Below are 23,995 nucleotides of genomic sequence, written 5' to 3'. Positions count from 1 at the left end.
GCTCAGAATGCGCTGATGTATTTTCATTAGAAACAAAAGTTGCATATGAAAAATAATACTCCTGTCGATATTAAAGATTATGGACTACCCCAAGCACATAAGAGTGAGATAAACAAACAAGTAAGTACTAAAACATTTGATACATTATACACCATCCATAGGTGCGACCACTCACTCATGGGATCCAAGGGGTTGATAAGCGCATTTCATAGATTTCGCAAACCAATTGTCAGTAAACCTTACCTACGGGACCCGAAGTTTCTCGTGGAACCAGAGGGTGGGGGTGGTATGACCTAGAAGGTTCAATGTAGTCATATTAAATCGTTTCCAAGATGGTAGGGCTAGTACCTTAATGGTACCGGATCTATATCCGGCAAAGTGTCCCCAAAACCTTCGAGGAGTGTCCTTATCGCTACAACAACAACAGCCACTAACTAACTGTTATCGATGTTCCCTAATTGGAGTCGGAAGAAACTGGTTTTTTTTAGCAGGTTTGGACTAGAGAGACAGGGGTGTTAGAGGCGTTGGTTTCACATTGCAATTGGAAAGATGGTTGATGTTATTTGGGGACATATTACAAGCGGGACAAACATTGGGTATACTGAGATTGATTCTGGATAAATAAGAGTTTAACCTATAACAGTACTCAAATCCAAATTGGGCTAGAGTGACGCGGGTCTCCTTGGGGAAGCTGTTTTCTCAACTGCGAGTTTGGGGTGTTTGTTTTTAAGAACGGGGTTCACAGGACATTCCCTGGCATAGTAGTTCGACGTATTTTCATGGATGTCTCTGGGATCCTTATCATGGACCTTTTTTCATATGTCTGAGTATTTATGTGCCGTATTTCTTCATAGTGCTAACGGAGATGTGTTCATAACTTGTTGGGAGGCGAGGCCTCTTACATCCGATGTCTATTGGGATGCTCAAGTTTCTGGGTATTCAGGAGGAATGCTTTGTTCATAATTTCATTTCTTTTCTTTATGGGGAGTATTCTCATCTCATTATGAAGGTGATGCTCTTTGAACCTCTGAAGACATCGCGTGGCAGTTCTGAGCGCGGTGTTTTAACAGGCGTACGGTTTCCTCCAGTGTGTTCCTTTTAGGTTCAGCGAGCGTATTGGGGGCGCGCAGCATATAAGCGGCCGACCAATTGCTTTATAAGTGGTTATGATCGTTGCTGGATCTTTTCCACAAGTTCTGCAAGTAGGCAAGAGACTTAAGGATTTTGTTACGGCTCGGGACTTTAGGTACAATTGCTGCTACATGCTCGCAAAAGGTTAGATCCTGATCAAACGTCGGATCCAGTATTTTTGAATGTAAGACAGTTGGTAGCGTAATGCCATCGACTTGATTTACCAATATGGTTGGCATGTGCCTTGTGTGTTGTAAATAGCGTCGTCGAGGACTCTGTCGGCGAGAATGTCAGATTGCGGGAGGTGAAAAAACGGTAGGCTCATTGATGCATGGGCCGGGACCCAGGTTTTGAAGCTGGCAAGAATGATTCCACGTTACAACTTTTGCTGTAATTATTCGTGCTGATAACTCTGTTTTATAACCAGAGGAAGAACAATATATCAATATTAGTACCTTTTACGACTTTGGTAAATGATTTTTGTACGACCCAAAGTTGAAAGTCAGCCCAAAAAGGATTAATGCACTTGCTTACAATTTTTCGAAATCAGGATTCCTACAACAAAAAAAAATATATTTCTGTTATCACTTCTATTTTATTTGATTTGCCTTGGCATAACTTCTGTACTCAGGGGAGCATTGAAAAAGAGTTTTTCAGTAAAGGCTTTGAGATTTTTTATAGGGTTCTTACACATTGAGTCGGACTCAGAGTCAGGTTCGATTTGTTAGTGAATATTTTATTTCGAGTCACACAGATATGACTATGGCTGACTCGTGAACATCAAAACGATTTTGATTTTGACGGCGAATCAACACGTAGACAGATGACTCGCGAGTCAGAGTCAAGAGTCAGGTTGGATGTGCTAATGAAAATATGTTAGAATATGTCACATAGACATGACTCTGGCTGACTCTAAATAAAAATGATTTTGACTAACACAGATGACTCGCCTTTTGTAGACCCTATTTAAGAGTAAGTACCGAAAATCATAAATTAAAAAATTTTTTAATTTTAAATTAAATTAAATAACACTTCCAAGCGTGTTTTTATTTAACATGATTTCGTTTTACGAAAAAAAGTTGGTGTGATAATTGTACTATCTTTACTTTTCTCTTTTTTGTAGTCACTATATGTTGTTGCGAATGTGTGCAAATGGCACTGAATCACTACTAAAAAGTCCAGATTGCGCAAACTTCAGCAAGTTTTACGAAAACCCCGATAAAACCAGCTGCAACGGTAATAGCAACTGGTAAAACTTTCGTCTTGCAATTTTTCGAAATATTTATGTGTTTGCGAATATGCTGCGGCTATAAAAGATATGAAAAAAAATGTCTGCTTTTTGTCTTTAAATTGCTGGCACTGTTGTTCATTCGAAGCTTTCACATTTGTACGTATAACAACAAAGCTTGCGGCATTTGGTTGCGTATGCAGTTGTGCCATCAATAATAAACTTACGGTAAATATCCAATTTCCAACCGTCCTCCATCCCCGATTCTGGTATCATACTCTGTTCGGCGCGACACGACAAGAATTTTCCACGATCATCGATTGTTGGCGTAAAAGTCAATATTGACGTTGTCATATTGCCATCAGGATTTGCCTGCAACGACAAAGAAAAGGGAAGAACAAATAAACGGCAATGAATTTAGCAAGCAAACTTTATGATGATGACGATGATAATAATGATTACATTGGTGACAAAAAATTGCAACAAAATAAAATTCAAATAAAAGGAAATCTACAAAATGGCAAAATGAATGTCAAGTATATGTTATAATACTAAATGTACCATAAAAAGGAACTCTCTGCAATTTTATCAGCAGTAAAAGCAAATTCTTATTGAAATGTGTACATGGTAGAAGAATGACAGAAAAAACCATGTAAGTGGAAAAGCAACAAGACGACGCAAAATTTATTTGTCCTTTCATGCGAAAAAGGACAATAAATGTCAATGCGTTAACGGCCGCTAGGGATGCTTTAAAAAAAAGAAAACAAAACAAAGCAATCTAGACGTTGAGATGAGGCTTATGCCGCGGAGAGTTTGTTGCGCTCGAGAGCATGAACGACGGTCAACAACGAAAGTACGGCGGTAGCAATCCAACGTCGCGGTTGAAATAAAAGAGGCGCGCGAAGTATAAGTTTGTACGTACCGTGTATTATAAACATAACGTAATCAAGATAAATCTAGTTGTAGTCAGATGCATCGTGGGTCTATTCTGATTTAGCGCACAATACATTATAAACAAGTAAGGAAGTCCAACTCCTGCGAAGACAGTCACCTTGTAGCGGTGCAGGGTCTTACGCCGATCGCATATGATACTAATTAGTCAGATGGGAGCGGGGCAACCGCGCCCACCTGACAGATGTGGTCGAATGCGATCGGTAACCAGGAACTGTTACCTCCTAATCCAGGGTGTCATGCGTCACCGTGCCCATTGGACTGGTTTGCAGCCAGGAGGTCCACAACACCGGCTGTATTATAACGGCGCCTCCCCAACACCGGGCCACCTTGGGGAGTAACCATGGCCTTACCGCGTCAAGGGGCTCTGCCGCGGCGGACCAACCCAGTTCCCCAAATTAAAGCATTGACAACAACGCTTGCCATGTCAAGCAAGTTGTCGTAAGAAAAACATGAACAACAAAAAAAACTAACAACAACAACAAAAACACAACAAAAAAAAGGGGCTCCAAGAAGAGCAGCGGGCAGAGAAGCAGTAGGCCACGCACGTACTCCAGGCAATTCCTGGACAGCCTCACGAGAGAGGAGGCAATGCTCTTCTTAGAGCATCAGAGGGATGAATCCCCCTCAACAAGCACTGGAGTATACAGATAACCGGCTCTTAAAACCGTGAACCCAAAGGGCAACACCAAAACCCAAGGAGAGCAGCGCGGGCCCGAAGAGCATTCCAATCAGGAAGCAGAGAAACCCGCGATCCCCAGTGGACCCCTATCCACTGGTGAGCAGCGCGGGCAAGGTAAAAAAGGAGAGCAGAAGGCGGCGGCAGGCAACAAACCCGCGATCCATGGAGGGCCCAGTACCTCCATTGCGGAGCGCGAGCCGCAAGAGGAAGCAAAAGAATTGACTGCCGGAGAGCGAGAAAAGCTGACAAAGAGAGGCTACGACGGTGCACCCAATCACGAAAACCACCACCCTAGCATGACGAATCTCCAAGAGCTCATAATGGACGGAGTGTTCAGGGGATGTGGGCATACCCTAGTTTTTTGCGGGGTATACTTCCGAGCAGGGCTCCTCTTCGTAGACTGCGAGGACGAGAAAACGGTTAAGTGGCTCGTTGAAGTGATACCGACGCTTGAGGGGTGGACAGGGCCACAATTATGCACGAGACGCGGAGATGAAATACCGCCAATGCATAGTGTCACTATGTTCCTCCCCAGGAGTGCGGAACGCCCCAAAGAGTTTGCGTTACGGCTCCTCGCCAACCAAAATGAGGGCCTCAAGACGCAGAGATGGCGCGTTATTAATTGTAGCACAGAGGACACAGGCCTACGTCTAGACGTGGGCATAGACGAAGAATCATATCAAAGTATACGCAGAAACGGACTTAAGCTGCACTATAGGTACGGCCTGGTCCTAATGAGACCCTGGAGGCAGAGGCAACCAGGGAAAAATGAGAATCCGGAAGACAAGGTGGAGGCAGAGGGCACCGACAGAGGCGAGCTGTCGGACGAGAATATGACGGACGCGAGCACCGATACCATCAGAGCTCGCTAGACCACAAACAGTGCGAGGACTGCAGCAAGGAAGAAGGACACAATCGTGCAGCCTGGGGATGAACGAGAAGTCCCCACCACACAAGAGCTCATCGAGGGCTTCGACCTCCAGGAGCTGGAGCTGAATAGGCGGGACGAAAGCGAGAACAGATTGTCGGATGACGATGATCCGATGAGGCCGGCCGGGCCAAAATGACCGGCACAAGCATAAAAATAGCCCAGATCAACCTCCATCACGCCATTGCAGCCTCGGCTGTACTGGTGAGGAGGTTCGCCTCGGATGATCTGGGAATCGCCCTAATACAAGAACCTTGGGCTTACAAGGGACAGGTGAGGGGCCTTAATGTGAGTAATAACAAAGTTATTTGGGATCTCTCACAGCAGAGACCAAGAGCATGTGTAATGCTTAAAGCAAGTATTAACTATTTTTGCATTACAGAATTTTTAAGTCGGGATCTGGTGGCGGTGCAGATCGAGGCAAAGGTGAATGGATACAACACCTGCATTGTGCTGGCCGCAGCCTACTTCCCGGGGACGATAGTACAGTCCCTCCAGTTAACGTGCAGAAGCTAGTGGAGCACTGCAGAAGAGCGAAACTTCCGTTGATCATAGGAAGCGATGCTAACTCCCACAACACGGATTGGGGCAGCAGTGATACCAACCAAAGGGGTGAGTGTTTACTAGAATATATAGTCAGCAACGGTTTGAATATATATAACGTCGGGAGCAAACCGACGTTTGTTACGAGAGTCAGGGCAGAGGTCCTAGATATAATACTTGGCAACAACCTAACTGAGAATATGATCTCGAAATGGAGAGGCTCAGAAGAACCCTCCATATCGGATCACAGGATCATAAGGTTTGAGCTGGGTGCTGTATCGTGGCAATCCAGCCCTAAAAGAAATCCCAGGAAAACTAACTGGGGCAGCTACAAAAGTATCATAGAGGCTAACGCGGATAGTCTCAGAAATAAGAGCAGAAGCACTAACTGTACTGAGTTAGAGGGCAGAGTGGATAGAGCAAATCAGATAATGATAGATGCCTACAACTCCAGTTGCCGAGTCTCCCTAGTTTGGGGGTAAGAAGGCAACCCCCTGGTGGTCGCATGACCTGACACTACTAAGAAAGAAAGTCTGGAAACTCTTTAACGGGGCAAGAAGAACCGGCAACTGGGAGGAATACACTCAAAATCTAACAAAGTACAATAAAGAGATAAGGAAAGCTAAGAGGGAAAGTTTCAGAAATTTCTGTGAGGGAATTTCTAGCACACCTGCAGCGACAAGGCTCCACAAGGCCCTAGCCAAAGAGCAGAGGGAGATTAACCTAGCGATTAGGCTCACAGACGGTACCTATACCTGAACGGTGGAGGAGCGAGCGGGGGCCCTGCTACAAACGCATTTTCTGGGTGCCTCTCCGCAAGTACCGGAACCAGTGTTCCCCAGAGTGAAACCAACCCCATCAGACTGACAAATGGCCAACTCCCTCTTCAGTGAGGCTAGAGTCAGATGGGCAGTGGAATCCTTTGAGAAATACAAATCTCCGGGGGTGAATGGCATCTACCCAGTGCTAATGCAGCAAGGGACACAGATTATCCCACATCTGGCCAGGATCATGAGAGATAGCCTGGCACTAGGATACAAACCCATGATGTGGAGAAGAGCAAAAGTGGTTTTCATACCAAAAGTAGGAAAAAAGTACTATTCGCAGGCAAAGTCCTTCAGACCAATAAGTCTAACTTCCTTTGTCTTGAAGGCAATGGAAAATATATTGGACCAAGAAATTAGGTCGAACGCCCTCAAGAGCTGGCCCCTACATCATAGCCAGCATGCGTACAGAGCGGGTTCAAGGACACAGCTCTGTACCAATTAACATCTGAAATACAGAGGGCGTTCGAAACAGAGGAAACACTGATTTGCGCTTTCCTTGACATTGAGGGTGCCTTTGACAACACATCTCACGAAAGCGTAAACATAGCACTGCAGAGAAGAGGAATTCAGATGCCTATCCAGAGATGGATTGACAATCTACTCCACACAAGAATCGCTGAAGTCCATGTAGGCAACAGCGCAGTTAAGGTTAATACCACGAGGGGCTGCCCTCAAGGAGGTGTTCTATCACCCCTTCTGTGGAGCCTAGTAGTGGATGAACTCCTGCAAAAGCTATCTGACAGTGGCATAAGATGCCAGGGATATGCTGACGATATCGTCATAATTGCAAGGGGTAAATTCGAGAGTACGCTCTGTGACATAATACAGATAGCATTGAATATTACAAAGGGATGGTGTGCCAGTGTGGGGCTTAACATCAACCCATCTAAAACGACCATCATCCCCTTCACCAGGAGAAGGGCCCTACCAGCCCTGAGAGCAATTACAATAGATGGCGTGGCACTAGAACATGGAACCGCGGTGAAATACTTGGGGGTAATTTTTGACACCAAGCTGCTATGGAAACAGCACTTCGACTCCATGAGAGCTAGGGCCACGAGGTCTATCATGATATGCAAACGTTTAGCAGGCAAATCATGGGGCTGTAGCCCGCATGTGCTAAGATGGATGTATACCATGAGAGTAAAACATATGATAACATACGGTTCGATAGCCTGGGCATCGAGAACAACTCGGGCGACGACGAGGCAAGCACTGTCAAAACTTCAGCGACTGGCATGTGTACGCATCACGGGAGCTATGCGCACATGCCCTACAGCAGCGCTGGAGGCTATCCTTGATCTGACTGAATCTTGCTAAGGAGGGCTCGGGCATAGGTAAAGTCATATCGTCCCGAAACATGGAGGAATTTAGAGAGAAGTTCCCAATCTCTCAACTCCCGAGGGATGATATCCTCAGGCAGATAGTCTATGAGAGAATGTACAAAGTAGAACTGGGAGACAAGGGTACGTGGGAGGAAAGCAGAATTGTGTACTTTCATCAGCTAAATATAATAGTATGGTATACCGATGGCTCGAAGACGCCAGAGGGGATTGGATCTGGAGTCGTTGGACCCAGAGCCAAGATATCAACACCTCTGGGAACACACCCGAGCATTTTTCAAGCGGAAGTATTCGCTATAAGCCAGTGTGCTGACCTGATACTCCAATGAAACAATTGCCATACTCAGTGACAGTCAGGGCGCCCTCAAGGCGATATCGGCGTCTGAAATAAAATCAGCACTAGTCCTTGAGTGCGTTGATAAGCTAAATCAACTAGGAGAACACAACAAACTGTTGTTGGCCTGGGTTCCTTGCCACAGGGGAGTGGAGGGAAATGAGAAATCGGACAGCCTGGCAAGAGAGGCAGCAACGACACGACCTATTGGTCCTGAGCCGCTCCTGCCAGTAGGAAATCAGAGAGCATCTACTAGTAGAAGAAAGGGAAAAGAGGGAAGAAAACTGGCGCATTATGCCAGGCCTGAGGCAATCTAAGTTGCTTCTAGGGGGCTACAACACAGCTCGATATAGGGCACTAATGGGCCTGTCGAAAGATAACCTGAGGATCCTAACAGCTATTCTTACAGGACATTGCAGACTGAACAGCCACATGCAGAAGCTGGGCATACTATCGAACAACACATGCCGATTTTGTGATCGATCAGCGGAGACGGCGGAACATATACTCCTGGAATGTGACGCAATCTCAAGACGTAGGGCTAAGTTTTTGGGCTCACCATGGCCGGAGCATTCTCACATCAAATCCCTCAAGCTAGGTGAACTGCTAGGGTTCATCAGAGAAGTCGGCTTGGATGAGGTGCTGTGAAGCAGTTGAGGGCACAAAAGACCAGTGGTCGCAGTACGATCCTCAATTAATTATCTATCTGTCTATCTAAGGAAGTCCAAGTTCGGGTGAAACCGAACATTACATACCCAGCTGTACACTTGAAATGCTGTTGTTGTTTGTTTTGTGTGCTTAATAATGTTACAAGGCTGCGAATTAATACATATACCAGGGATGCACCTTAACGTTAAGCTAATCGTTTATCAAAAAATTTCCACCGTTTCCGTTGAAACACTTCGAAATATTATCGACAAAGAAATTATCAAGATAAATTGTATCTCGTTTTTAACCGAAACGCAAAGCTTTATTTAACGTTAAAAACGTTAACAAAAACGTGATAGCTTATGTTTGAATTGTGCTGGCAATGCTATAGCCATGGTGAAGCCGTAAGGTGGTAACAGCGAGCGGACATACACACAAACTCCATGTAATTTGTTTGTGTAATTCGTTGGTGGTAATGTCAAAAATACTCTGAGAAATGTTAGTACTGTCAAAATTCATGAGAAAAGATGCAATCAGCTTGGCTAATGCTTTCACCTTTACTGACTCCGCCATCAATCAGCTTTGCCAGCATAGTTTGAAATTAATAATCAACATAAACGGTTTGATTTCGTTTTGATATCTATGGCAGAAAACGAAACAAAATCATTTCGTTAATTTGGCGTTCTTAACGTTAATAAACGAAACGAAATGACTTTGTTTCGTTTATTAACGTTAATTATCCTAACGAAATGATATCGGTTCGTTGGATAAGCATGCCTGACATATACATATGGTTATATTCTGAACTAATTTTCGTTTAAAAGAAGCAAAAAGGATACAGAGGCTAACACCAATGACCTTGAGCGGGTAATAATGCAGTTTTCCTTCATATATGGGGATTTCCCTACTGTTTATTTTAAAATAAAGATATAACAGAACAATAAGATTAAAAACACAAAAGTGCCATTGCACTAAAAAGCGTTATTACGAAAAAAAGGACAGGTTTATTAACGAAATTTTCCAACTTTTACTCGAAATAGCTTATTGCAAAATCTTGTATATAAAAGAAGTCGAGTTTAACCGATTTAGTCAATTTTTATTGAAAATATTTCCTGTTAAAAGGCATACATGTGCACCAAATTTTTCGTCGAGTTATGGCTCCAGAAACGTTGGGAAATGCATTGTAAGAAGAAGGCAGTGCCACGCCCATTTTTCAAGATTTCAATTGTTTCCCATTTCTTGTTATAATGGCACAAAATACGATTGGTACAAAACTATTTCTCGCTAAGATTTAACTTATTATTTTTGCTTACGACCCTTTTTAAAGTCATTATTATATAAAAGTGGGCGTGGTCCTTAACCGATCTCGTCCATTTTTTAGAAATATTTTCTGCTATAAGGAAAATATGTGTACACAATTTCATTACGATCCATTAATTTTTCTTCGAGTTATGGCTCGAAACATAGAAAATTGCTTAGTCATAAAAGGGGCGGTGCCATACGCATTTTCAAAAATTTTAGATTTTTCCAATTTAATATTATAGTTCAATTTAGAAAGTAAAATTATATTGATACAAAGCTCTTTTCCGCTAAGATATAGCTTATTATTTTCGAAACATAGAAAATGACTTACTTACTTACTTAATTGGCGCTTAACCGTCTAAACGGTTATGAACGTCCAACAAAGCGCGCCAGTCACTCCTTCGCTCCGTCAACGGGTGCCAATTGGTCACACCAAGGGAGTTTACATCGTTTTCTACCTGGTCCTTCCAACGGAGTGGGGCCGCCCTCTACCTCTGCTTCCATAGGCGGTTCCGATAGAAACACTTTCTTGGCCGGAGCATCATCTCTCATTCGCATAACATGGCCTAGCCAGCGCAGCCGCTGCGTTTTAATTCGCTGGACTATGTTGATGTCTGCATATAGCTCGTACAGCTCATCATTAAATCTTCTTCGGTACTCGCCATCGCCAACACGTAGAGGTCCATAAATCTTTCGAAGAACTTTTCTCTCGATCACTCCCAAAGCCGCTTCATCTGCTGTTGTCATGGTCCATGCTTCTGCTCCAAATAGCAGGACGGGTACGATAAGTGACTTGTAGAGTATGATTTTCGTTCGCCCAGAGAGGACTTTACTTTTCAATTACCTACTTAGTCCAAAGTAGCATTTAGTGGCAAGATTGATTCTTCGCTGGATTTCAGTGCTGATGTTGTTGCTAGTGTTGATGCTGGTTCCCAAATAAACGAAGTCTTTTACTATTTCGAAATTATGGCTGCCAACAGTAGCGTGGTTGCCAAAGCGCGTATGTGCTGATTCTTTGCTCCATGACAGCAGGTACTTCGTTTTGTCCTCATCCACCATCAAACCCATCTTTACCGCTTCTTTTTCCAGTTTGGAGTAAGCAGAACTAACAGCGCTGGTGTTTAGGCCGATGATACCAATGTCATCAGCATATGCCAGTAATTGCATAGAAAATTGCTTAGTCGTAAAAGGGGCGGTGCCACGCCCACTTTTTAAATTTGAAGTTTTTCCTATTTATTGTTATAAATCACTTTTGAAATTTAATACCATTGATATAAATCTCTTTTTTGCAAAGATATAACTTATTTTATTCGTCCACGACCCTTTTGAAAATCTTTTATATAAAAGTGGGCGTGGTCCTTAACCGCTTTCGTTAATTTTTCTTCAAAGCATTCCTTATAGTAAAGGCAACCTCTCTGCCGAATTTTATTACGATTTGTTTAACGATTTTTGATTTATGATAAATAATATTTGTAAAATTGATTTTAACACAAGTGGGCGGTATCACGCCCATTTTAAAATTTTTTTTCAAATTTTTATCAAGAGTCTCAATATCAGTCCACGCGTCAAATTTCAATAGTCTATGCGTATTATTTACTAAATAATTAGATTTTTGTGTTTTCCAAAATGTTATATATATAAAAAGTAGGCGTGGTTATCATCCGATTTCGCTCATTTTCAGTACCAATCTATTCTGGGTCTAGATAAGCTCGTGCACCAAGTTTGGTGAAGATATCTCAATATTTACTCCAGTTATCGTGTTAACGGACGGAAGGACGGACGGGCGGACATGGCTCAATCAAATGTTTTTTTTATACTCAGCTGAGCAGAGCTCACAGAGTTTATTTATTTTGTTCGCATAACGGTAATCCGTAACTGCATAAACTAATCGAGATAGATATAGACTTCTATATATCAAAATGATCTGGGCGAAAAAAGAAATTCATTTAGCCATGTCGGTCCGTCCGTCTGTCCGTTAACACGATAACTTGAGTAAATTTCGAGGGTATCTTGATGAAATTTGGTAGGTAGGTTCCTGGCCATTCATTCCAGATTGTTGTTTAAAATGGACGAAATCGGACTACAACCACGCCCACTTTTTCGATATCGAAAATTTCTAAAAACCGATAAACGTGCGATAATTCATTACCAGAGACGGATAAAGCGATGAAGCTTGGTAGGTGGGTTGACCTTGTGACGCAGAATAGAAAATTAGTAAAAGTTTGGACAATGGGCTTTAAAAGAAGGTAAATTATAAGTTTTGCAAGCTGTAATTTGGCAGTCGTTGAAGATATCATGATGAAATATGGCTGGAACATTACTGCTATTACTGTATGTGTGCTAAATAAAAATTAGCAAAATCGGATGACGAACACGCCCACTTTAAAAAAAAAAATTTTTAAGTCAAATTTTAACAAAAAATTTTATATCTTTACAGTATATACGTAAATTATGTCAACATTCAACTCCAGTAATAATATGGTGTAACAAAATACAAAAATAAAAGGAAGTTTCAAAATGGGCGTGGCTCCGCCCCTTTTCATTTAATTCGTATAGAATACTTTTAATGCCATAAGTCGAACAAAAATTTACCAATCCTTGTGAAATTTGGTAGGGGCATAGATTATGTGACGATAACTGTTTTCTGTGAAAATGGATGAAATCGATTGAATCCACGCCCAGTTTTTATACACTGTCGACCGTCTGTCCTTCCGCTCGGCCGTTAACACGATAACTTGAGCCAAAATCGATATATCTTTACTAAACTTAGTTCACGTACTTATCTGAACTCATTTTATGTTGGTATAAAAAATGGCCGAAATCCGAAAATGACCACGCCAACTTTTTCGATATCGAAAATTACGAAAAATGAAAAAAATGCCATAAATATATACCAAATATGAAAAATGGAATGAAACATGGCAACTGGATTGGTTTATTGGCGCAAAATATAACTTTAGAAAAAATTGTGTAAAATGGGTGTGACACATACCATATTAAGTACCAAAAAATAAAAAGTTCTGCAGGGCGAAATCAAAACCCCTTGGAATCTTGGCAGGAATACTGTTCGTGGTATTACATATATAAATAAATTAGCGGTACCCAACAGATGATGTTCTGGGTCACCCTGGTCCACATTTTGGTCGATATCTCGAAAACGCCTTCATATATACAACTAAGGGCCACTCCCTTTTAAAACCTTCATTAATATCTTTAATTTGATACCCATATCGTACAAACATATTATACAGTCATCCCTGGTCCACCTTTATGGCGATATCTCGAAAAGGGGTCGACCTATAGAACTAAGGCCCACTCCCTTTTAAAATACTCACTAACACCTTTCATTTGGTTCCCATATCATACAAACACATTCTAGAATCACCCTTGGTCCACCATGATGGCGATATCTCGAAATGGCGTCCACGTATAGATCTATTGCCAACTCCCCTTTAAAATACTCTTTAATACTTTCCATTTGATACCCATGTCATACAAACACATTCCAGGGTTACCCTACGTTCATTTTCTTACATGGTGATTTTCCCTTATTTTGTCTCCAAAGCTCTCAGCTGAGTATGTAAGGTTTGGTTACACCCGAACTTAGCCTTCTTTACTTGTTCGACACTGGTGATTTCGATATATGGAAGTCTATATCTATCTCGAGTCGTTTATACCTGTACAACCAACCGTTATCCAATCAAAGTTACAATACCCTGTGTACAAGTACAACTGGGTATAAAAGTAATAAGGAGGTAAACTAATTCTTAGCACTTCGTTTATGTAAATGGATCATATCGCAGCGGAAAATGTGTCCTTAAACATAGACATAATGTGGATAAATATTGATTTTGAGATTTAAAAAATAGCTTTTATAAACAGCTTATCAGAAACAAAACTATAAAGGTAGGCCGCAATTCCCAGACCTTCTTTGATGGAATTGCGGTGCCAGTGCTTGAAAACCTTGGCTATGAGGAATTAAAATATTGTAACGAATTTTATAAAATTATGATTATTTTGCAGCTTCAAACGTTAAACCTCTGAACTTTCGAATAAATAACTGAAATATTCAGTATAGAAAAATACCCTTTATACCACTGTTCAGAGCAGTCCCGATATTCGAAGCAGCACTAATTTCTTATTTCGTTTACATCACTAAATGGGATGATAATATGCATACCTAACTGTTATTCCCTCAGCACAACACATAATATATTTAAACCTTTTCTCATAGGTATAATTGTTACTCTTAACACAATGCATTAAATATTTGTTGTAACATCTATTAATTTTCATTCCTGCTATGATATCAAATTCATAGCTAAGACAAAATATTGTAAAACTTTGGACGTCACTTCTGCTGTGATCACGAAACAATAAAGTGCTCTACATTATACTTGTTTTATTTTATTTCGAAACAGGTGGTGCAAAACAGCACCTCCTCGAAACAACTACTTTTGTGTTAGTAGTACTTCATAATTACAGTGCTAGCGTTCTTCGATTATAGCGTTTAAAATTAAACTGATTCATTATTGCGCTGCTTTTATACTCTCAGTTTCCTCGTTCGCTCATTTCTCCTAGGGTCTAAACATTTCGCGAACAGGGGTCTTTAATTGAATAATTATTGGCGCCGCTGCACACGTATTGTTATTCTCTTTCATCTTTATTCGTATTTAGTTGTCGCTGAACAAGCAGAATAGCAACATCGGGTGAGGCTATTGTTTATTTCGTATTTGCGAAAAGATATTTTGCAACCGAACGCTCATGCGCAGAATGTTTTAATGGTTTCATGTTAACAATTTATTTTGTTAAAATTTTTCCTTAGACTCAAGCAATAAAGTAGTGTGTATATGGCATATTTACGAATTACTTTTTGTGTGTTAACAAACATGCGTGAATACTTCCTACCTCATTGATTTTTCATCAACAACTTAACGACTACCAATAACACGATTTTAGTTTTACTCACACAGCCACAGTTTGAATTTTGGTGACCCCTGCCTTAGTGTATCCGATAGTCACGTTTGTGTTCTAGTTATATGTATTTGTGTAGATGTGCGAGTAATAACTTCGGCTCTTGGTTGATGATAACATGTTACTCAACTATCTCTCTTTCTTCTTCGCTATTAGCTTCTGACTACATGTATGTATGTGAAATATGTCCTTAGCTCTTCGCTTCATTGTTTACATGTATGTGTGGCTGCTTGCTTTGATGTTTACATCTACATATGTATGTGTGATATTTATTTACTAGCAGCATAGTGATGTGTCGAACTGCTTATATTCGCCACAATATTAAAATTAAAATATATTAAGCTCGCCTTCAACCTTTCTCTGTCCACTTTCGTCATCCCTGAAAAATAGAAAATGGAGAGGTTGATACCGCTACCAGACCCTGGCAATGTAGGATACTCATAACTTCCGATAACTCACCTACCGCCAGTAGCCAGGCCACTTGAAGCCGTCCTGCTCCCTTATTTCACCGCAAACCTGCGGCTTACCAATCATCAGCATGGCTTCTGAAAATAACATAGCACTACCACCGCGCTTAACGCTTTTGGTGTTTTCTCCTCTGAAAAAAAAAAAAAAAATGGCCTGTGCTCATGTCATGCGCTCACAAGGGTAAGACTTCAGCTATTAGGAGTGGCACAAATATCAGACCTAGGAGCCGCAAGTGGTAGAGGTTTAAGAAAACTTCTAGTATCAACCAAGAGGACGAAATTATTTTGTAGCATTAATCCTGCCATTAGATAGTCTTTATTAGTATGATAATTGAGCAAACATCTGGTAACACCATGGGGTTATTTAGTATATGTGAGGTTCTCACAGACCGGCTAGTTCCACCTAACATAATATAATATGAACAGGCAATTTAGTTAGAAACTTTATAGCTTGGCTTGGTAAACGGAATTTAAGCGCTCACGTACCGTTCTAAAGAACAAACGATGGTTGAGTTTTCGGGGCTTATCAAGTCTTTCAACCCCAAAAAAAGTCAGATTATTCCACTCATAATGTGTAAGTATCATACTTTTTTATATATTTTCCGAGTTAAGGCTAGCACAAACTCAGTGTGTCATCAGTAAAGATTGTGATATAATTTTAAAGCCACATGAGGATGATCTTCGGGACTATTTTCGGGTTAGTTTGGCATATGTTGGGGACTATTTCATGGTTCTTTCGTGATAATTTCAGAGTCGATCCGTGATGATTTCGTCATTCTACTCAGTTCAGTTAAAGGAAACATTGTGTCATTTCGGATTAATTTTTGAGACTATGTTGGGACTATTCAGAGATAAATTATTGCTCATTTCGTGAGTATCTTTGTGGGGACTATTAAGCTTCCTCCAAATGATATTTGGCGTTTACTTTAGGGTAATTTTGGGAGGGTTCAGAAGAAGTTTATGGTCATTTCTTGATAATCTTGGGGACTATTTCAGGGTGCCTTTCGAGTGATTCTTGGATCTTTTATTCAAAGAGAATTTTATATCCGGGTTCATATAGCCGGATATAGATACGGCTCGTTCCTGTAACAGGCACAACAACTGAGGTACCAGAGCCGCTTCACCTGATGTTGTCATGTGCTTCTGCACCATGTAACAGGACGGTTATGATAAGCAGGGTACTTCGTTTTGTACTCATTCACCATCAAACCCATCTTTACCGCTTCTTTTTACAGTTTGGAGTAAACCGAACTTTTGGCGCGGGTGTTCAGTCCGATGATATCAATGTCATCGGCATACGCCGACTTAAAATAGCGCCGCAAATTAAGTAATGGAACAAGCTGCTTGTCTACATTGCATTTGCAAATAATCGAACTTTCGATTTTGGTTAGGTATTCGAATAATCGTTTGTAGAGATTTTGCGAATAATCTAAATGAACCAACTATTCGAATAGTGCAATTCGACTTATGACAGTACAAAAATTGAAAATCGAATATTCTAATAACCGATTAATCTTCATCAAATACTTATGTATGTGCCCTAGTCATCAGCTTTTGAATCTGTGAGTTTTGAGAAATTTTTCTTAAAAAAAATGACAATAAAGCTAAAAATCAGCTTAATTTCTATGCTGTGTACAAAATTTATACACTTTGTGAAAAATAAAATTGACTTATCTAATGGCAGCTTCTCAGCCCAACTCAACCAAAAATTACTTTTCTCAACCTTGCCAAAGCATATCCAAATTATTTGTGATCCTATCTGTTAGTCTGAGCACTCTTAAGCGTCATTGTTACGCAAATTGGAAAACATATTAAAATATGCAAATAGTGGCAGTTCAAATTCTCTAAGTGACATATCATCCATACAAAGCAGTGAAGCGCCAAAATCAAGTTGATATCAATGTTCGATAAATATGACACTTTCGATTTGAATCTTTAGCTGTTTTCATGATTTCTCATCTACTTATTTTAAGCTCGTTTCATTGCCAAAGCAGCGTCTGGGGATTTTAACAATATTTACATATGCGCATATCATATTACCATTCAACACAAGTTTTCCTATAGGAGAATGAGTGTATGTATGTATGTATGTAGCCGCTTAGTATTCGCATGGATTTGCTGGCGCAAATGTGAAATGTCAAATGTGCTTCTGCGTAGGAGTTTTATTCAAGCGGAAAAATATGTGAAATATTCTGGGATTAAAAAATTTTTCAAAGCGAGTATTGTACAATATTAATTTTTTTTTAATTCATTTGATTTTGAGCCCATATATTGGATTTAAGGCAGATATTATTTTGTTGTTACTAACTTTATATAAAATTGTTTTCTGGTTTGTTCGAAACTTCAGTGCGAAATTGAAGTATTCTGCTATTAAGATAATAAAATAACAAGTAAGGAAGGCTAAGTTCGGGTGTAACCGAACATTACATACTCAGCTGAGAGCTTTGGAGACAAAATAAGGGAAAACCCTTGAATGTGTTTGTATAACCTGGAATGTGTTTGTATGACATGGCTATCAAATGGAAGATATTAAAGAGTATTTTAAAAGGGAGTGGGCCATAGTTCTACAGGTGGACGCCTTTTCGAGAAATCGCCATAAAGGTGGACCGGGGATGACTCTAGAATGTGTTTGTACGATATGGGTATCAAATGAAAGGTGTTAATGACTGTTTTAAAAGGGAGTGGAACGTAGTTCTATAGGTGGGCGCCTTTTCGAGATATCGCCATAAAGGTGAACCAGGGGTGATTGTATAATTTGTTTGTACGATATGGGTATCAAATTAAAGGTACTAATGAAGGTTTTAAAAGGAAGTGGCCCTTAGTTGTATATATGAATGCGTTTTCGAGATATCGACCACAATGTGGACCAGGGTGATCCAGAACATCATCTGTCGGTTACAGCTAATTTGTGTAATACCACGGTTTCAACCGATTTTGCCCATTTTCACAGAAAACAATTATCGTCATAGAAGCTATGCCCTTACCAACTTTCACAAGGATTGGTAAATATTTGTTCGACTTATGGCATTAAAAGTATTCTAGATAAATTAAATGAAAAAGGGCGGAACCACGCCCATTTTGAAATTTTCTTTTATTTTTGTATTTTGTTGAACCACATCATTACTGGAGTGGATTGTTGACGTAATTTAGTTATATACAGTAAAGATATTAAATTTTTTGTTAAAATTTGGCTTTTAAAATTAATTTTTTTTTAAGTGGGCGTGTTCGTAATCCAATTTTGCTAATTTTTATTTAGTTCACATACAGTAATAGGAGTAACGTTCCTGCCAAATTTCATCATGATTTCTTCAACGACTGCCAAATTACAGTTTGCAAAACTTTTAAACTACGTTCTTATAAAAGTGGGCGGTGTCACGCCCATTGCCCAAAATTGTACTAATTTTCTATTCTGCGTTATAAGGTCAACCTACCTACCAAGTTTCATCGCTTTATCCGTCTTTGGAAATGAATTATCGCCTTTTTTCGGTTTTTCGAAATTTTCGATATCGAAAAAGTGAGCGTGTTATAGTCCGATTTCTTTCATTTTAAATAGCGATCTGAGATGAGTGCCCAGGAACTTACATACCAAATTTAATTAAGATACCTCAAAATTTACTCAAGTTATCGTGTTTACGGACAGACGGACGGACGTACGGACATGGCTAAATGAATTTCTTTTTTACCTAACAAATAACCAGAGGTCGGATTCGTATGCAAATGCATATATATATATATTTGATTGAGGTCGTAGATAGCTCTTGGTTCCGTTTCTTAAAAAGACAAATTTTGTAATACAAGTCGATTTGTTCTGACAAACTTTTCTTTTCAGAAAAATTATACCTGTATTACAAGACTTGCATTTCTGTGAAACGGTTCCTAGACCAAATATACAAACTCATGATATATCCCTGATATGTTTTGCATATTTGCATATTTTTGCATATTAACATATTTTGTGCATATTTTTTAATGAATATTTTTTGCATATTTTCATTATTTACGTAAAAAAAAATTGCTTAGTTTTTTAAAAATGGAGGGAGGAAAGAAAATATAAAAGGCCAACACTGAAATCGGAACTGTTCGGACCTAATTGACATTTCTGTATCAATCAACCTATAACATGTCAATATGCCTTCCTACTTCCGTTTTTCTACCCTTCTAATTAAATGAGCTGCAACAAGTGGAAGTTCTTTTTTAAAATTCGACGTTAATCCGCAAGTAAGTATATCTTATGACCATAAAACTACTAAAAATCGTGAACAGGAACAGTAGCTGAAACTGGACTGTGTGCTTTGGCTGATATCGACGAGTTATCGGTTTGTTAAATGCATGCTATCATTTTGTTACCGATTCTATATCGAAATTTTACCGTTTTGTTATATATCGCAACATTTCAACAAACCCATGAGTTGGTTTTTTAGTAATCAGATGTTAGTAAACAGTTGATCAATTCAGAAATACATCGCTAATCCTTCGATAATAAGGCGATAAGGAAGCAATAACAATCTGACGACTCCTCGACAATAAGAACCAACTCAATAACCAATCGGTAGCTCGATGAAAGTGTCGCCTTCGATAGCAAACGGACAACTCATCGATATCTGTTTTTACCGATAACAGGCTGATGAAATGTCCGAACATGTTCCTAAACTTTTGCCGATATGGCTCCAATAAAAGTCTTAAAGCATTGCTGAAATATTGCCGAAATGTCCCTGCAGTTATTCAAAAAACCCAATACTTGTAGACACTTGCATGTTTTTCGTTCAATATCTTCAGCATTATTCGTGGCATGTACTGAATAAATTCATACAATTTACTTAAAATTTCCATTAAAAATATGTATTTGGTTCGGACTTTTAAAATAATGACTAACAAGTTTAATGATTATTAATTATGTACTGCTTAATGATTAACTGCCAGTATGTTGTCAATTAATTTAATTTAATTTGATTATTTTTATACTCAGTTGAGCATAGCTCACAGAGTATATTAACTTTGATTGGATAACGGTTGGTTGCACAGGTATAAAGGAATCGAGATTGATATAGACTTCCATATATCAAAATCATCAGTATCGAAAAAAAAATTTGATTGAGCCATGTCCGTCCGTCCGTCCGTCTGTCCGTCCGTCTGTCCGTCCGTCCGTCTGTCCGTTAACACGATAACTTGAGTAAATCTTGAGGTATCTTGATGAAATTTGGTATGTGGGTTCCTGGGCACTCATCTCAGATCGTTATTTAAAATGAACGATATCGGACTATAACCACTCCCACTTATTCGATATCGATAATTTCGAAAAACCGAAAAAGTGCGATAATTCATTACCAAAGACGGATAAAGCGATGAAGGTTGGTAGGTGAGTTGAACTTATGACGCAGAATGGAAAATTAGTGACATTTTTGACAACGGGCGTGGCCCACCGCCCACTTTTAAAAGAAGGTAATTTAAAAGTTTTGCAAGATGTAATTTGGCAGTCCTTGAAGATATCATGATGAAATTTGGCAAGAACGTTACTCCTATTACTATATGTATGCTTAATAAAAATTAGGAACATCGAAAAACGACCGCGCCCACTTAAATTTTTAAAGCCAAATTTTAACAAAAAATTTAAAATCTTTACAGTACAAAGTACAAAAATAAAAGAAAATTTCAAATCGGGCGTGGCTCCGCCCTTTTTCATTTAATTTGTCTAGGATACTTTTAATGCCATAAGTCGAACAAAAATTTACCAATCCTTGTGAAATTTGGTAGGGGCTTAGATTCTAGGACGGTAACTGTTTTCTGTGAAAAAGGGGCGAAAACGGTTGAAGCCACGCCCATTTTTTGTACACAGTCTACTGTCTGTCCTTCCGCTCGGCCGATAACACGATAACTTGAGCAAAAATCGATATATCTTTACTAAACTAGGTTCACGCACTTATGTGAACTCACTTTATATTGGTGTAAAAAATGGCCGAAATCCGACTATGACCACGCCCACTGTTTCAATATCGAAAATTACTAAAAATGAAAAAATGCCATTATAATATACGAAATACGAAAAAAGGGATGAATCATGGTAATTGGATTTGTTTATTTACGCGAAATATAACTTTAGAAAAAAACTTTGTAAAATGGGTGTCACTTCTACCATATTAAGTAGAAGAAATTGAAAAAGTTCTGCAGGGCGAAATCAAAAGCCCTTGGAATCTTGGCAGGAATACTTTTCGTGGTATTACATATATAAATATATTGGCGGTATCCGACAGATGATGTTCTGGGTCACCCTGGTCCACATTTTGGTCGATATCTCGAAAACGCCTTCACATATACAACTAAGGGCCACTCCCTTTCAAAACCCTCATTAATACCTTTAATTTGATACCCATATCGTACAAACAAATTCTAAAGTCAGCCCTAATCCACCTTTATGGGATATCCCTAAATGGCGTCCACCTATAGAATTAAGGCCCACGTTCTTTTAAAATACTCATTAGCATTTGATACCCATATCGTACAAACACATTCCGGGGTTACCCTAGGTTAATTTTCCTACATGGTGATTTTCCCTTATTTTGTCTCCATAGTTCTCAGCTGAGTATGTAATGTTCGGTTACAACCGAACTTAGCCTTCCTTACTTGTTAATTACAATTTTAATCTAACTATTTGAATAATGTCAATTAATTTTGATTACTCTAATAATATCTAACTTTTTCAATTAAATTAATATTTTTGATTCTTTTTATTCATTTCTTTTGTTTTCCAATATCATAGCATATTTAATAATGGTAATAGGCGATGATGGAAAAACAACTGGTATCATGAAGAATGCCGCGTTGCAAACGAGAGAAAGACCGCTGCCTACAGGGCTGCCTAAAAAGCGAACTTAACAAGAAGAGTATGCGAACGTTATCACGGGTTGAAAAAAGAAGCGGGTCGATTGCGGGAAGAAAAAACAAAGATATTAAGCGGCAAGTGAAAGGAATTTGAGCTCCAAACCCTGTAAAATCAAGAATGGAGACCTGATAACCGATGTCTAGAGGGTGCTAAGATTATGGAGGGACCCTTTTTCTGTATTCTTAAATGGAGGGAGCGATGAAACCCCCAGGTAAGATGATAAAACTGAGTCCGCATCGGATTACCCTTGGCTATGGCCAAGTAAGAATACCGACAACCAAATAAAAAAAAAAAACTGCGGGCGCAGAGCTATTCCAATACGTCGACGAGGAGTTTGTTAGACGCATGCATCAGCTTCTTTGCAAAATATGGTCGAACGAGTGCGTGTATGACGATTGTTGTCAAAATGTTTTTTCCCCAGTTCACAAGAAGGGATATCCTGTAAAATGCGGGAATTTTACAACGGGGGATATGCATTGAGTAGTGAAGTTTTGGGTTATACGATTAGGGTAGGTCAAGCTGAGATTGGTTGAGGTCCCACCTCATAGGGTTAACAAAATTAATATGATTAATCCCCAGCAGAAACTGCAATTTATTCATTTCAGTGTACTCACTTGCGAAATGAAAAAAAGGCAGAGATTTAAGTGAAATCCGCTTATCGTGGAGGTCGCTGCTTTTGCCGTTTAACAGGAGGGTATTCGATACATAAAACTTAAAAAAAGTGAAGAATGCCACCATGGGTAATCGCTTCATTGGAGGAAACATTTTCACATTTCTTGGAGGAATCATAAACGCAATTTGACAACGGAAACTTCTTTTGGTGAAGGGAGGGTTTCGATATAAAAAAGTTCAACAAAAAAGGACCACAGCGGAATCAGCCGTCTCAATATCGCATATAACGTACAGTCAAGCGTATTTTGCGAAAGAATGAAGCCCATCGCGAACTCAGACCTGGTAAATCTACTATCGAGCAAATGTTGGAAAAAACACGCGAAAAAATAATTGGTACACATCGCATCTTCGTGGATTTCAAAGCCACCTTCGACAGAAAGAAAAAAAGCTGCTTTTGTGCCGCTATGTCTGAAATTAGTTTCCCTGCAAAGCTTATACAGCTGTGCAAAATATTGTCGGGCAACACTCTCAGCTCAGTCAGAATTGGGAAGAAACTCTGCGAGCCGTTCGAAAATAAACGGGGTTTCAGACAGAGTAATCCCCTATCTTGCGATTTTTTTTGATTTGATTCTGGAGAAAATAATACCAGCTGCAGAACTTAACCGCTCTGGAACAATATTCTATGAAAGCGTGCGATTACTGGCGTATGCGGACGACATTGATATTATCAGCCTAAATACCTGCGCCGTTAGTTCTACTTACTCGAAACTGGAAAACGAAGCGGAAAAGATGGGCTTGATTGTGAAAAAGGATAAAACGAAGTACCAGCTGGCATCAAGCAAAAGGTTTAGCGCATTTGCATCTTGGCGGCCACACTACTGTTTAATTAATATAAGCAACAAAAACCACTTTGAAACCCAGGGAAGAAAAACTCTTCTCTCGCCAATAAATGCCACTTTGGACTAAGGAGGCAATTGAAAAGTAAAGTCCTCTCTCGGCAAGCAGGTAACTTATCGTATCCGTCCTGCTATATTGTGCAGAAGCATGGACCATGACAACATCATTTGTAGCGGTTCTGGGAGTATTCTACGAAAGGTATTCGCGCCTCTACATGTCGGCGACGGCGAGTACTGAAGAATATTTAATGA

The 23,995-nt window shown here is 39.7% G+C and overlaps 1 protein-coding gene across 1 annotated transcript in view; it reads right to left on the bottom strand.

Moving 5' to 3' along the window:
- side-VIII (sidestep VIII) overlaps positions 1–23,995 on the bottom strand; it is a 930,757-nt gene that overhangs the window by 233,432 nt on the left and 673,330 nt on the right. Inside the window, 1 exon segment of the mRNA XM_067772586.1 lies at positions 2,587–2,731. Within this exon segment, the coding sequence (XP_067628687.1) occupies positions 2,587–2,731 (145 nt within the window).

This window comes from Eurosta solidaginis, chromosome 3, assembly GCF_040869045.1.
Source record: "Eurosta solidaginis isolate ZX-2024a chromosome 3, ASM4086904v1, whole genome shotgun sequence".
Taxonomy (NCBI): domain Eukaryota; kingdom Metazoa; phylum Arthropoda; class Insecta; order Diptera; family Tephritidae; genus Eurosta; species Eurosta solidaginis.
This window is presented reverse-complemented; position numbering and strand designations above follow the sequence as displayed.